General features: G+C 35.5%; 2 protein-coding genes across 2 annotated transcripts; one reads left to right on the plus strand and one right to left on the minus strand.

Annotated features, from left to right (window-relative positions):
- Positions 1-1,002: 1,002 nt before the first annotated feature.
- On the minus strand, positions 1,003-2,979 carry LOC143616254 (BTB/POZ and TAZ domain-containing protein 4-like). The gene is made up of 5 exons (XM_077089135.1): positions 2,732-2,979; positions 2,427-2,557; positions 2,007-2,313; positions 1,487-1,800; positions 1,003-1,306 (listed from the first exon to the last, which is right to left on the minus strand). Exons 1-5 carry the CDS (start codon positions 2,963-2,965, stop codon positions 1,177-1,179), a joined length of 1,116 nt encoding a protein of 371 aa, XP_076945250.1. The 5' UTR covers positions 2,966-2,979; the 3' UTR covers positions 1,003-1,176.
- Positions 2,980-10,307: 7,328 nt separating this feature from the next.
- On the plus strand, positions 10,308-13,931 carry LOC143616262 (uncharacterized). The gene is made up of 3 exons (XM_077089141.1): positions 10,308-11,164; positions 11,250-11,711; positions 11,805-13,931. Exons 1-3 carry the CDS (start codon positions 10,661-10,663, stop codon positions 12,588-12,590), a joined length of 1,752 nt encoding a protein of 583 aa, XP_076945256.1. The 5' UTR covers positions 10,308-10,660; the 3' UTR covers positions 12,591-13,931.
- The last annotated feature ends 729 nt before the right edge of the window (positions 13,932-14,660 follow it).

Consider the following 14,660-nt stretch of genomic DNA (forward strand, 5'->3'; position numbering starts at 1 on the left):
CAAAAGGTAAACACCCCAAGCAGTGAACTTGGAATGTATGGTGGTACCAACTTTGTGAAACACATGACTCCGGATGAATTTAGAAGTCTTGATTTGCTGGCTTGGTGGAGAGGTAAGGAGGATGAGTTTCCGATCCTCGCCGCCATGGCCAAAGATTTACTAACGGTCCAAGCTTCCACTGTAGCTTCGGAGTCTGCTTTTTCTGTTTCTGGCAGGGTTATATCGATTAGGAGGACTCGACTCACTCCACCAGCTGTAGAGATGTCGATTTGCTACAAGGATTACTTGGACTCTTTAGATAGGGCACAACATCAACGCTCACTCGAGGGGGTAATGGAGTATGAGGCGGGCTTGTATGAAGACGAGGTCAATCAAGGACACACTCAACCAATGACCGATGAAGAAGCCGCGTACGACGATTACCTAAGGAATAGCTTGGGATCGGGTAGCGAAGAAAATTAGTTAAAGAAACAGCAAACATGGAGGCAAATAATGAGTAAGAAACAGCAAGTTGTTCATGTAATCGTGTCTAAGCATTCTTTAATGTTTGTATTTTTGAGTTACGAATATGCGATAACGATTTAATGTTTGTATTTTTAATATAAAAACTATAAATGAAAGTTATGTGTTTTTAATCTTCCAAGCAAAGAACCCTAACAACGAAAGCAAAGAATGGCTTCGGTCTTCCAAACTAAACCCTAAACCCCAAAAAAAAAAAAAAAAAAAAAAAAAAAAAAAAACCGGTTAACCTAAAAACCGGTTATTAAAAAACCGGTTAATAAAAAAAACCGGTTCTAACCGGTTTCTAAACCGGTCCTAACCGGTTAGACCGGTTAGGGTTTTGACATACAAAAACCGGTTATTAACCGGTCCGGTTATTAACCGAACCGGTTTTTTTCCGGACCAAAAAAACCGGTTCGGTTAAAAAACCGATTTGTGCACCTCTATGTGATAGCCCTATATTTTAAAACTTCAGTTTTTCAGTCAATAATATAGAACTCCTACAATAAGGTATCGATTGATTGGTATGTTTCAACCACAAATTGAACAATTTAGCCATAACATTGTTGTTGCTATGATTATAATTACAATACAATGAGATCGATCCCGTTATCGAGTGATTAAATTAGGTTTCTTTATGACTAGGTGCGTACTCACTACCGACAGCGCTAGCATTTAGGACGACGTTGTCAATGAAAAATACGGAGCACCCGTTATACTCTTCGTTCTCAAAATCTTTCTCACCAATATTCTCCACTTTATATCGTCCTTCTTTTTTTGTTTCCTAGTTCTGTCCTTGAAATTCCTGAAAAGACCAAACCACCTTTAATTATTTTGTACACTTACAACTTAATATGTTATGTCAATTATGATGTTCCCCTCATGTGGACTGGCACATGGGCCAGTGTGGCACTTGTTAATCATGCAAACATCAATTAAAATGAAGTATTGAAGAATAATAACAATAAGAGATATTGACTCGTACTTGCATAAAGGAACCCTACAAACGTTTGAATCTATGCATATTCTCGAGTGTAACTCCAAGAGCTGCCACATTCTTTTGCAATGGACACACCCACCGGGTACTCTTAATTTGCAACCAGCAAAATGGCGAACGAGTAATTCTAATCCTTTGCATGCCTCGTAGTTGCACGGCTCTTGATGTTTGTTAAACGCTTTGTCATGTGGCCCGATCGTCCTACAACCGTCTCTACATATATGAACAAGGGCTTCCATTGCCTCGTATAGTTGTAGATAGGTCTTCCGCTCATTCGCCTTCTTCACCTTCTCCTTTTGCCTCTACAAAATACATAATTACATGTCAAAATTTACACCATTAAATATAACTCATTCTAAAAGAAATATCCCCCTTTCCCAAATCCCATAATTTGATGTTTAAAAGAAAAGGTCACGCCCGTTACAGTTAATTTAATAGGAGGGGTACATTTAGTCAACCCAAAAATATTAAAATCTGGCTATGTCATATCAACAAGCTAGACGCTTACATTGGCCTCATCCGCAACGGATTCAAGAAGTTCCTTTTCAAGAATCGGGTGACTCTCTTTCATGACCTTCCATCCATCCGACAAAGATGTCGCTTTGAAGTTCTTTAGGATTAGCCGATGACAAATAATACTAAGCCGTGGAGCATCACACAACAACGCAAGCTGAAAAACATCTATGGCATTGTCCACGTTCATATACTTATGTTCAAGCTGATTTTCACACTCGCGTTTCAAACGAGGTATCACGTACGAATGCGAAAGAACCAGCAAAGACAAAACATGCTCTTCCATTTGATTCTCCTCATAACTACATTAAAAGAAACATATAACAAACTTGTGTTATTTAGGTTCTAAACTTCTAAATAAAACAATAAAGATAAAAGACATAAACCATGTTTTTTTGAGGAAAAGAGTTGTTACCAAGAAGAGTACAAGAATCTAATGAACACACGAACAGCCTCCGTTGGAACTCCTCGTATAGGTACGATATATAACCGTTTGCTTCTACTTTGTTTCTTAAACATGCTTCTAAAAACAGGAGAAGCTAACCCCTATAAAAGAAAACAAATATTCTTATATAACTATCAATTCATAAATAGGTTCAGCTAACATCACCCTTTAGAGTTTTTTTTTAATAAGGGGTGGGGTACATTTAACAGAACCCATAATATGCAAAATAAAAACAAGATGACAAAATTAATAAGCAATAAGTCGATTGAACTTACGAGAATGCTAGAATGGGCGTAGATGATATCGTCACTGCTCGTTTGAATTGAAACGTCAGCTCGGTAAGCATCGTCAAACAATCGATCCCATGTTTCCGTCGTGGACGCCGAGACGCAACAGGTTCGTCGCCTTAGCATCGTGCGGGTAGTTACGGTTCTCGCGGGTAATGTCGGAGGAACCGGTGCAACTGTTTGAATGACCGTTTGACTTTCCAGCTGGTGGCTGTTTTCCATGACTTGTTTCCTCGTCAGATTATAATAATATCCTATGCCCATTGTCACATCAATCAATAATGTCTCTTAGAATCTTAAATTATTAAGTACAGATCATCGTGATTATCGAATAAAATGAAAGTTACCTTATGGATAAATTAGAGAACAATGGTGAGATTGATTTAATAATCACTTTGTAATTATCATGAATAATTTCGTTTTGGAAAACCTAAACGTTTTCAATCTCGTTGTAATTGTTGTATATGTATTGGGTAGCTAAATAATAATATGCCGATTGTTACAAGTTATTTGAGGATGAACAGCACCACCACCGTCCGTCCGCCGTGGTCCGCCACCAACCAACTTGTAACAATGGGCAGATTGAATGAACGAATGATATGAAATATGAAGGAGAGAGAAATTGGGAATGATTTATAGAAGAAATAATAATAATCCATGGAAAGAGGTTAAATAAATATCTGGAAATTTGGTTGGTGAGATGTTATTATTATGTCACTATTTATTTTATTTTGTTTCTGTGTCAGCTCCGACGCATAGGTTTAAACGTGCGGTTCGTAAAATCAAAAAATATAAGGATCTGACTCGGTAGCACGCGCTTATCCGATGTTTGCTTTCCCACGTGTGTCATTTCCACCGTTGGTGAGTTTCACTTTGCACTTTGCACCCTCAAGTATTAGATTTGGCTCCACGACTAAAAGTCATAATATTCGAACCACTTTTTGATAGAGCATCTCCGATGGGTATCTTTTGGATGCCGGCTGGCAGCGTCCTACTAACGGGATGCAATAGAGGAGAGAGTACTCGAGTGAAAGAACGGATTGTATGGTCCATCTACAAGAATGGAGACTGTATGGTCCGTATAAACGGACCCTGGTATAATATGGGGTGTACGAGTACAAGGACGGTGACAACGTGAATATACTCTAGTAACCTAGTATATATGGTGTATGGCCGACTGCCCACACAGTTTTAAATTCTTTTTATGTAGCATATATTGTGGTTTTATACTGAACATTAAGATCTTTAAATGCTGAGACTTGATATTTTTAAACTACATGTTTATTTGAATGATAACAAAAATAGTATAAAGTATGATTTAAGTACTTTATATATTTTATAAATTTTTATTGAACGGTTTTCTTTACAAATTTGTTTTCAGATAATCATTATGCATATACGATATATTCTCATATTGTTTACCTAGAAGGTTTTCAAAGTTTAATAAATTATAGTGTTGTTATTGAAGACATGTATAGTGGTTTAACTAAAAAGTAAAAATCATGTGTTACGTTTATACCACGTACCTGGTAGGCATTTAATAACTTTCACTCAAAAATATATAACAGTTTCAGAAAACATTTTATTAGATTAATGTTTAAAGACAAAGGGATTGATGTGTACGTATTTGAATGAATAAAACAATTTAATGGAGAAGATAGAAGTGAGCAACGCCGGTTAGTGTAGTCACGCCCAACATGGTCTTGTCAATTTGTTGTCTTAATTAACTGTTAGTAATTAGTATTTTACAACTTAAGCTATAAATTCTGCCCATTTAGAAAAGAAGCCTAGTCTTCACAGTGTTACGATAAGTTAAATATAGTGTTTGTGGTTTTATATGGAGTTCTGCTTTTAGTTTCATGCAAAACCACATGAGTTGAGTCTATGTAACCTTAATGTAAAGAAGTAAATTATGAGATGGAAGCAACATAAGCTATTACAAGTTACATACTGTTGACCGAAATTGCAAACTCTACCGGTGAATTAACTTAAGAATATATGTTACAAATAAATATTGTTATGGTGTAATGTCATGTTACACTTAACAATTTATAACCATTGTTTTCTGTAGGTCACACTATTTATATTAACATTTCATACAACCTTTAGTTGGTCAGGCATCCTCTCCGGCATTCACTTTGCAATTCCAAGGAGACCGCCTCCCTTAAAGTTCAACTTGCATTGGCAAATGTCGAGTGCTCGTTTTAGTATAACTGTCCACGACATGGAAACACACTTTGACATGACATCTAGACAAAAAGCTTTTTTCGAGTATCTACGAGCAACGCATGCTTTGCTATCCATGTAGAGGGTTTAGGTCAACACATTGTAACTGGTGGAGCATCGCAGTATCTTATTGCCTCATGATTCCACAATTTCCGGTTAATGAGATATGCCATGTTTGTCGCAAGGCATGTTTGGACTCCCTTTGGGAGAACACGGTAAATTGTAGAGAGCTCACCCGGTTCAAGTACCGACACAATTTGATTAGGGATGTGCTCTTTGACATATTCAAGCGCGCTGAGGTTCCTATTAAAAATGAAGCACATATGAATTTCTTGAAGACCTATTAGATTGAAGGCCAACTCGTAGACTAGCTGCATTTTTGTTTTTAAATGAATATGAGGAAAACACGCATGTGTAGATCTTACAATGGCCCACGTGTTGTGGGCTTGGGTAGTGGTGTTTTCATGATAGGTTAGGCTGCACTAAAAGATACCAAACACATGAAGTGTGTGTTGACAATCAACACGTGTTTATATCCTTTGCATTTGATATTTTCAGTTTTCTAACGTATGAGACTATAGAGCTATTTTCAGTTAATAAGAATGTTATGACCATCATTAATTTAAGACGACTTAGTTATGCTCTTCAAGAAAAACTAATGACACAACTTATTACTAATTTGTTTTTTTATCGATGTAAACATTTCTTTAATGAAATGAGGGTGGTTGTGGTTGTGAATTGTGATCACTTAAATTAAAACTATATTAAATAAAGTGTCATGTAAATTTAGTTTGCTGTACCACCAGTCCACCGTTCACCATTGCCATCTTTGCTCTTTGGTAGTGTAGGGACCACTAAAATGGAACCGTCCCAGTCGTTGGTTCAAATGTAGTGTCACAATGACTATATTCTTGATTTTTATATAATCTAAATTTAGTACAACGCTTACGTGGCTAATTGTGGTCCGTTTAAGTTTTAACTTTTTAAGCTAAAACACCCGGACAAGACTCGTGTTCTATAGCTTTTAAAAGCCAGCCGTTCTTTTTGTGGTTTGGTAGTTTTTATTCCATGTGAAAGTCTCTTTGATGTGATGGAATGGTCTTATGATGTCTTAAGAGTTATACTGATATTTTATTAACAACCAACGAATAAAACCCGATAATCAAAGGTAATTCAATGGTTAAAAGTGTCACATACTTTTGTATGATCGTAGACAAAGCTGCATAGCTCAAGTCCACCATTACTCGTCGTCTGAAAGTTCACTACAGTAAAACTCGGTTATAATTGAATTCACACTCGGAACTTTACGATCACAAGCCTAAATCTTCATTTATCCTCCAATGTCAATTAAACTAAAACACATTGGCTTATTGGCTAGCATGTTCGGGATTGAGTTAAAAAAATGTTTATTGGCTTTTTGATGTTTTAAAAAAGCCAATAAACCAAAATGTGTTTGGCAATTACAAAATCATTTTTATTTTAGTTTTTTAAAAGGGTTAAAAAGTAGTTTTCTAAAAGTTTCAAATTCATGATTTTTTAAATTTGCTTTTTGAACAAGCCAATAATCATTTGTCAAACTCAATAACAAACATGCCAATGTTGATATTTAATAATGTTGTTTTTATTCAACGGAGATACGGTCCTTAAAACCCTTTGTATAGACGAAGTGCTTTGATTTTTGTTTTATTTATTTATTTTTGTCAAGAGCCACAAAATAGTTTTATCAAAAGCCACAAATCAAACATTGTTTAAAACGTCTTTAACATGCCTTTTCAAGAATATGATTAAACGATAAGCAAGTATCGCATGACTCAAATACTTAAAAACTTACAAAATGGATACATACGTCATTCTACTTAAATAAATATGCACGTTTTCAAATTCTAGAAGTTACACATTATAGGGTATGTTTTAGCAGTTTAATATTTAATTAGGGTTGTCAGAAAACATGCCAGACACGATGATCTGTGTTATTAAACACGAACACGATAATTAATTATGTCATTTTATCCAAACATGAACTCGTTTAGTAACAGGTTAACACGTTAATACCTATTTACAAAACACAATGGATATGATATAGGTGTAATGAAACTAAAAGTTTCAAACCGAATATAAAAGTCTTAATTAATACATAACCTGTTGATAAAACATGCTTATTTGTATTTATATGTTGGCATAAATTTTATTTAAAACCATGTGGGTCAAATTTAATGAACATTTCGATATTAATTTGACACGGCTCGGGTTTAAATAAGTTTATGTCGGTTCGTAGATAAAAATAAGCATGTTCAATCAGTATATTTGAAACAATATAAAACTTTATATACTAAAAGTTAAAGAAAAACAAAAGATAAAATTAGTTATATTAATATATTAAAAAAAACAAATAAGAGGCTAACACGTGTTTGACTATGTGTTTTAGATGCTAACATGTTGTTGATAATGTGTTTGGATACCCCACTCATCTTTGACGATGTGTTAGGAAGTCTAACGAATCTTTGACGCTGTGTTGGGAAGTCTAATGCATATTTGAAGATGTGTTTTACAAACACGTTGTCAAATATGCGTTAGATATTTGGAACGGGGGGCATTTTTTGAATTCTAAAATTTGAGAGACAAAAATGGAATTTTTTTTGTAAGAATTTTCCTTAATTAACCATCCATCTCCACAACATAGTTTTACAAATACGTACATTAGAAAAAAAAATCAAAGGATGAGTTAAGTTTGATTTGATCAAAACCAATTAATTTGAAAATGATTATTTTGACATTGACGGTATTGATGTTTACATCCACTCGTAGTTGTACTTTTACGCATTATTTATTCCATAATTTTTTTGAGAAACTTGTTTTAGAAAAGGAAAATGACTATTACAAGACGAATTTTGACTTATATTAGTCTTTTGTTATATAATATTGACAGCCTATTTTTGTCTCGTTAAACTTACGTGAAGAGTAAAATATACCTTTTGAGAATACACATCAAGTGCCTTAGAATAATCAAATATAATTGTATTTATTATGATATGTCGGCACCAGAAATAAAAGTATAAACTAGCAATTTAGGTAGGTTTAAAGGTTTTGTTCTTGTTTTTTTAATTTGGTAACAAAATACTCCGTACTACATATTCAAACATTCACGTAGCTCTGCTACTCTTTTAGGTTGAAGAGCATATGTCACTTTGACTCCCTAGTGATGATGGTGTGGCTCACGTGAAGTCAATGAAACACCGTCACCCCACTCTTGGTCACTTGTGACATGATCGGCATCACGTGACCACCCTCATGCTCATCACTAATCAATCAATATTTTTTCCTTTTTTATATTTAAGCAATCTAAGTATATAGAATGACGAAAAAAATGGTGAGAAAGATAGCCGTTAGTGGGAGGAGGCAAACGGTCTCATGACCGTTTGACTCAAACAAAACATTAAAACAAATCAAATAAACATATTTTAAAACATGTATCCCTTTTTAATACACTATAAATTAACCCACTTTTCTCTAAAAATTTTTTTAACAAACATTCAATTTAGTCTCCTATATTTCTAACCATCGTTATACATTTTTCTACTACAATTACTCAAAATGGATTTGAGCAAAAAATGGAGTACCAATTCAATCAATAAAAGCTTTAGATGAGAGACGATTCTAGCGAAAATGGATTGAACTCTCGACAACCACCATTTCAACAACAAACACCAGTCAACTGTATCAAATAGCCATATCACTCATGTAATCTTCCGCCACCAAACATCTCTACTTAACTTCCACCTGGTCAATACACGTATTCCCCACAAGTTGATTTATAATCAGACCCTTTTGCTAGCCCGCTACAATAACCTTGCAGTCAGATCCTCCTTTTATCAAATAACAACCCCTCCCTGTACACGATTACAACGAAGAAGAAGAAAACGAAACTTGAAGAAGAAGTAAAAGAAGAACAACCCGTAAAGAAAGTAAAATCCAAATCACGTAAATAGCCAAGACCAAGCATTTTAATTTATTTACTTTAATTTATTTAATAATGGGACCAAAAGGATTGAAATGGAGAAGACAAATATGTTGGATTCTCAAATGACAAGGGTCAAAATAGTAATTTACTCCACTGTTAATTCGAGCGGCATGACAAAGATTTAAAAAAGTTTGAAGCGTACCAAAAAAAACTCAAAATCAACGGCTGGGTCTGATCTGAATCAAATCTCTCTCAACAAATGGAGAAGAGACTCTGAAGTCATCCGCCGACGAATTCCTCCGTTCCGTTAAGCCCTCTCTCAAAACCCTCATCCACTCTCTTAAACGCTCATCCGACGTCGTTTCCACACTCCCCATTTCACTTCACCGTTCCGTTACTGATTCCATCACCGCCTACTAAGCGCCTTCGTCGACCCGAAACCAACAAAGACCATGAAAACGGCGCTGTTTCAGGTTAGGGGTGTGTGTTCTTCGGGTTCATTTTTCGGGTTTCGGGTGATAACCGTCCTATTGTTAATTCGGGTTGTCCGGGATTGGGTTATTTGGGTTCAGGTTAGTTCGGGTCGGATTGTTCAGTTTTGGGTTTAATTAATTAATTAATTAATTAATTTTATTGTTTTTTCGATGGAATAGGGAAAACTTAAATGGCTTAAAAATTGTATATTTGCTCGTTGCTCGGCTCGTTTACAAACCGAACCAAGCAAAGCGACTCGTTTACACACTCAAATTATTTTACTTCTCATTAAACTCAAAACGATTACAATAAAGTGGCAGGCAAACGGGTAACAACTAACAAGCTGCACCGCAACCCCTTTTTGAATAGCAAAGCCAATCCTATTAAAAACAACCCAAAAAAGAGATTTATCGAATCAGTAACTATTTTTGAATCTCAAAAAAGAGATAAAAATAACAAGGAATAGAATTTGGTTAGTCGGTATTCAAAATATACGATTCAAGTAGTCAAGTCGAGAAAGAGATGGTTGAATCAAAATAACTTTGTCTAGAGTTCTATTTTTTTCAGAGGGCAATATGAATGTTCTATCATGTTCCGTCAACACACTAAATGGGTTATACGATCTATCTGGTATGGAAGTAGGCTTTTATCGGAAAATCGGGAGTTTGAATGTATAATAAAATAAATATTTTTATTAACAAAATATCGTCAAGTATTCAAATGTCCGAAAACAAATTAGAAAACATCATATTTTAAATACAAAGACTCCAAACTAAAACACATCTATAAACAAAAGACAATAAATGTTCAGGTTGGTTTTGGGTTTTTCGGGTCAGGTTGTTCAGGTTTTTTGTTGAGAAAAAAATGACCCAATAACAGAAGTTGGTCAGGTTCGGGCGTTTTGGGTATTCTCTAATTCGGGTTAGGGTGGATTCGGGTCGGGTTCGGTATTTGGGTACAGCTAAAAAACACACCCCTATTTCAGGTACAGATCGACAGAATAAACTTGGAAAATTGAAGAATGAAGTGGTTGAGAAACTTCAGATTTATGCTTATGTTATTCTTATGTGTGTTACGCATCCGGAAAGTGTGTTTTCGGCGTCTGATTTATTACCTTCGGTTCAAGAATTGCATGATAATTCAGTTGTTTTTGAGTTGGAGTCCAATTTATTGTCGGATATAGCGTGTTTATCTGAGGAATGGTGGAAGAGAGAGTTTGTAGGTAGGGATACGCTAATTTCACAGTCCATACCGTTCTTATGTCGAAATCGTTGACTCTGAAGAAGAAAGTGGACGTTCATAGGGTTTATGCGTTTCGTGAAGCGTTTGCGTTGTTTGATTTTGAAGATGAGAGTATAGAGGACTTGAAGTTGTTGCTCATTAGGTGCTTAATATCTCCATTGTTTCTGAAAATGGATGAGGGGCGTCGGTTTTTGGCTTACTTGTTTGGATTATCGAGACAGCTAGTGAAGGAATGTTTGGCAATGATTAGGTCTCAAATTTCTTTTGGGAGGAAGTCAATGTTGGAGGCGTATGCTGACATTATTTTTAGGGCTTGGAAGTCTGCAGAAGGAGAATCGAGAGATGAGATTGAACACGACTTTTTGCAGCAGTTGGTTGATGGCTCGATTCATGCTAGTAGTGGCTCATTTGCTGCTTCAATTAGGAGAATTTTAGGTGGTTTTATTAGCCAGAGAACTACCGATGGAGTGGAGAAACTCATATTCAATCTTGCGGAGCCTGTTATATTTCGTTCATTGCAGGTTCGTATTTGGATAATAAATGTTTAAGAGCTATACAGTTGATCAATTTGATACCTTTATGACGTTTGCTAATGTTTCTTTGCAGGCTGCAAACTCTGATGTTCGTCAAAATGCGCTGCATTTACTGATAGACGTGTTCCCTCTAGAAGATCCTGATGCAACAAGGGAAGCTAAAGATACACTTCTTCACAAACAGTTCTTGATTGAGAAATTACTTGTGGATGATTGTCCTGATATAAGAGCTGTTGCTGTTGAAGGTTGTTGTCGCATTCTATATATGTTTTGGGAGACAATACCATCTTCAGTCATCACCAAATTAATCACCAAGATATTAGATGACATGGCTCATGATAACTGCAACAATGTCAGACTTTCAACAGTCAATGGTATCATCTATTTGCTTGGCAATCCTCTATCGCATGAGATTCTCAAAGTGGTTCTACCAAGGTTAGGGCATTTGATTCTGGATCCCACTCTTTCAATACGAACTGGTGTTGTCGATCTCCTACTTGTTATAAAGGGTATTCAAAATTTTCAATTTCATAAGGTACAAATCTTCTTTACAATTGTTATTAACTTATTATAAACTGAGTGGCTTCATTCTACGCCTATTGACTGGAAGTTTTATTATTATTTATAGGTGGTGCAACTGGATGTTCTGTTATCAACACTTGCAAATGATCAACCACTTGTTAGCCAAAAGATCACTAAACTTCTTTTACCTTCGTATTTCCCTACAACCATAACTCCAGAAGAAGCATGTAACCGATGTGTGACACTCATAAAAAGATCGCCACTTGCTGGTGCAAGATTTTGTGAATTTTGTTTATCTGAAGGGGCATCTCCACAGTCTCTCAGTTTACTATTCAAAATTCTCATAAATTTGGTTCTCTCACCTTCTAATACAAGTTCGGATCAGATTGATGGCATACTTATGGCTGCTGCCAACATTTGCAGCAATTTAGCTACTGAAACCAAATATAGATCCACTCTGAAGGATGAGTTAACTAGTAAAAAGCTTGTGTCCTTGTTTGCTGCTGCAAAGTCGGGTCAAGCTCAAGCATCCGTGTGCAACATTGTTTCCAATGTTCACCCTGATGCTGCTGTTGTACTTCGCCAAGAATGCATAAAACTGGTAAGTAAGTGTGTTGGGCTATCTGATGATAAGGAAAAACAAGCACAAGTGAGATTGGTACATAAAATGATGATGACATGTGGTTGGATTGATTATATGCAGAAGAATTTTCAAAACTTTTGCAAAAGACTGCCAATGGATGTGTCGAAAAATGTGATACAGAAAGAACCAGAGACGATATGTCGTCAGGAAAGAAGAGGAAAGTCAAACATGGTGTTAAAGTTTCAGTTAAATCTAATCGTACAAGTGGGAAGAAAACTAGTTTCAATGACGATTATACAGTTTCTGTAAGTATAGCTTGGCAATTAAAGGATTTGCTCAAACATAGTGACACGTGTAAAGCGGTGATGGGATTAAAAAGTCTTGAATCTGCAGTTAATGCTTTGAAGGTCATATCTGAGTTTAATATTATGGAGTGCATGCAGTGTGATTACATAAACAATTCGCATGTGGTGGCATACACATCACTCAGTCATCGTATGTCTGTTAAGAATCATGATTTGAAGAACTTAGAGAAAACAATCGCACATCTTGCTAACTGTATAGAAAAAGTATTCGCAGCAAGTGCTTCTAGAAACAAGGTGACACCTTTTTCTATAACAAACATGGTGAAACTGTCAACATCGATCCTCAACTTCATTATTGACTCAAGTACATCGAATCACACTCGTGAATGTGAACAAAGATGTTTAGGTTTTACAAGAAAGTATGTTGGATTTATAATCCTTAACCTGAGACGGCATTCACACGGTTTGCTTGAGTTTAAGGAAGAAGATTTAAAGGAAACATTTTTATGCCTGAAAAGCTCGTTCACTTATGCAGCTAAATTACTAAACTTGGTTCTAACAAGTTCATCAGAATCTAGCCCACCTTCACATGAAGCCCATAATCTTGCTAATGATCTGTTTGATCTCATTATTTCAGTTGAAGAACATCTGGGGTGTAAATATGGATCACTCGTTTTTTCTGCAGCTAAACTGTGGTTGCCTGATTTGATCCTTGCATTGGGTTCATTGCAAATACAGAAACCATCGCCATCAGCGTTATCATTGTCATCAAGTGCATTTGGTAAAACTTAATTCGGCTTTCCTTCGTGGCTATCTATATTGGCAAAGATTGAGATATTTGACCTTCAAGAGTCGGAGTCGGATGACATGGATGATAAAATTACCTTATCATCAAAGTTTTCTACATTTAGAAAAGTTGTTGAAACGATGGTTGAGCTTTTGAGAGGCAGCCAGAGTGTGTTAGATGCGGTTGGGACCTTTTTGCTGTCGGGTTCACTCGTTGGTTTGAAGAAGAAAGATTACGAATTGTTATGTGGGGTGTTGCGCTTTGTGTGTGTGAAGTTAGTGAAGCATGAAAATGGTGAATGGGTTGATTTGAAACTGATGTTGGAATCTGTTAGCGAACTGTATCCTTTGATGGAGGCTGCGGTTTGTGAGCTTGAAAGTGGACATGAAAAGAAGATGTTGGAAAGTGCAAGATCATTGGTTGAACCTGTTTGGAGAAGTTACATTCATGAAGAGATGAAAGGAAATATGGAAACTGATTTTTGTGATTCTTGATGTGTTGTAAGTTGCTTTTAGTTATATTTATTCCTTAAGCTCTAAGGTATGTTCTTCATTCCTAGTTGTTATATTTAATCCTTGCTAAACAGTCGTGCTTTTATGAAATCTTTAAATGAAATGTTTCTCACTTTCTTGATGTTAATCGCACTTAATGTACATTATATTAATCTCGTTAAAGATAATGATATCTGAAGAACTTGCAGCATGATGGTTTGAAAAGTTAATTTTGTAAATGAAGCATTGTTATGATGAGTGATGGCCATTGTTTCATAAAGAGAAACAAAACACATAATAGGTATATGGGTATGGAATACAAAACACAACACATGTATAAAAAGTTATATTCATAATATGCACGTGTTCGTTATAATTATACTAATTTGAATTGTATGGGTTGAACTAAGTGAAACACTAGATACATTTTTGATTAGATATGCACTTGGCCATGAATTGTTATATATATATAATGTTAAAATGTATATCAGTAAACTTCTTTTAGGCCTAAAAAAGACCTGCTTTCAAAACTGATACTACTTGGGCATAAAGTTATCGAACTAAAAGAACCAAAGTAAAATGCTTTGGTTGCTAAACAGTACAAACTGTTCAACATCAAGAATAAGTACTTTCTGCAAAGTCTTTTAAATATTGGATTGCCAATAAACTTAAAAAAAGATTCTTAGCAATGTTGTCACTATATGTACACCAAACCAAATTTGTGCATATATAGATTATCCTCTATAGTTTGACTGTGATTCATGAACAATAAAAAGAACAGAATCAATTAATTGAA

This window comes from Bidens hawaiensis, unplaced genomic scaffold (assembly GCF_021521415.1).
Source record: "Bidens hawaiensis isolate Kalapana, Puna unplaced genomic scaffold, B.hawaiensis_p1.1 tig00046373_1, whole genome shotgun sequence".
Classification (NCBI taxonomy): domain Eukaryota; kingdom Viridiplantae; phylum Streptophyta; class Magnoliopsida; order Asterales; family Asteraceae; genus Bidens; species Bidens hawaiensis.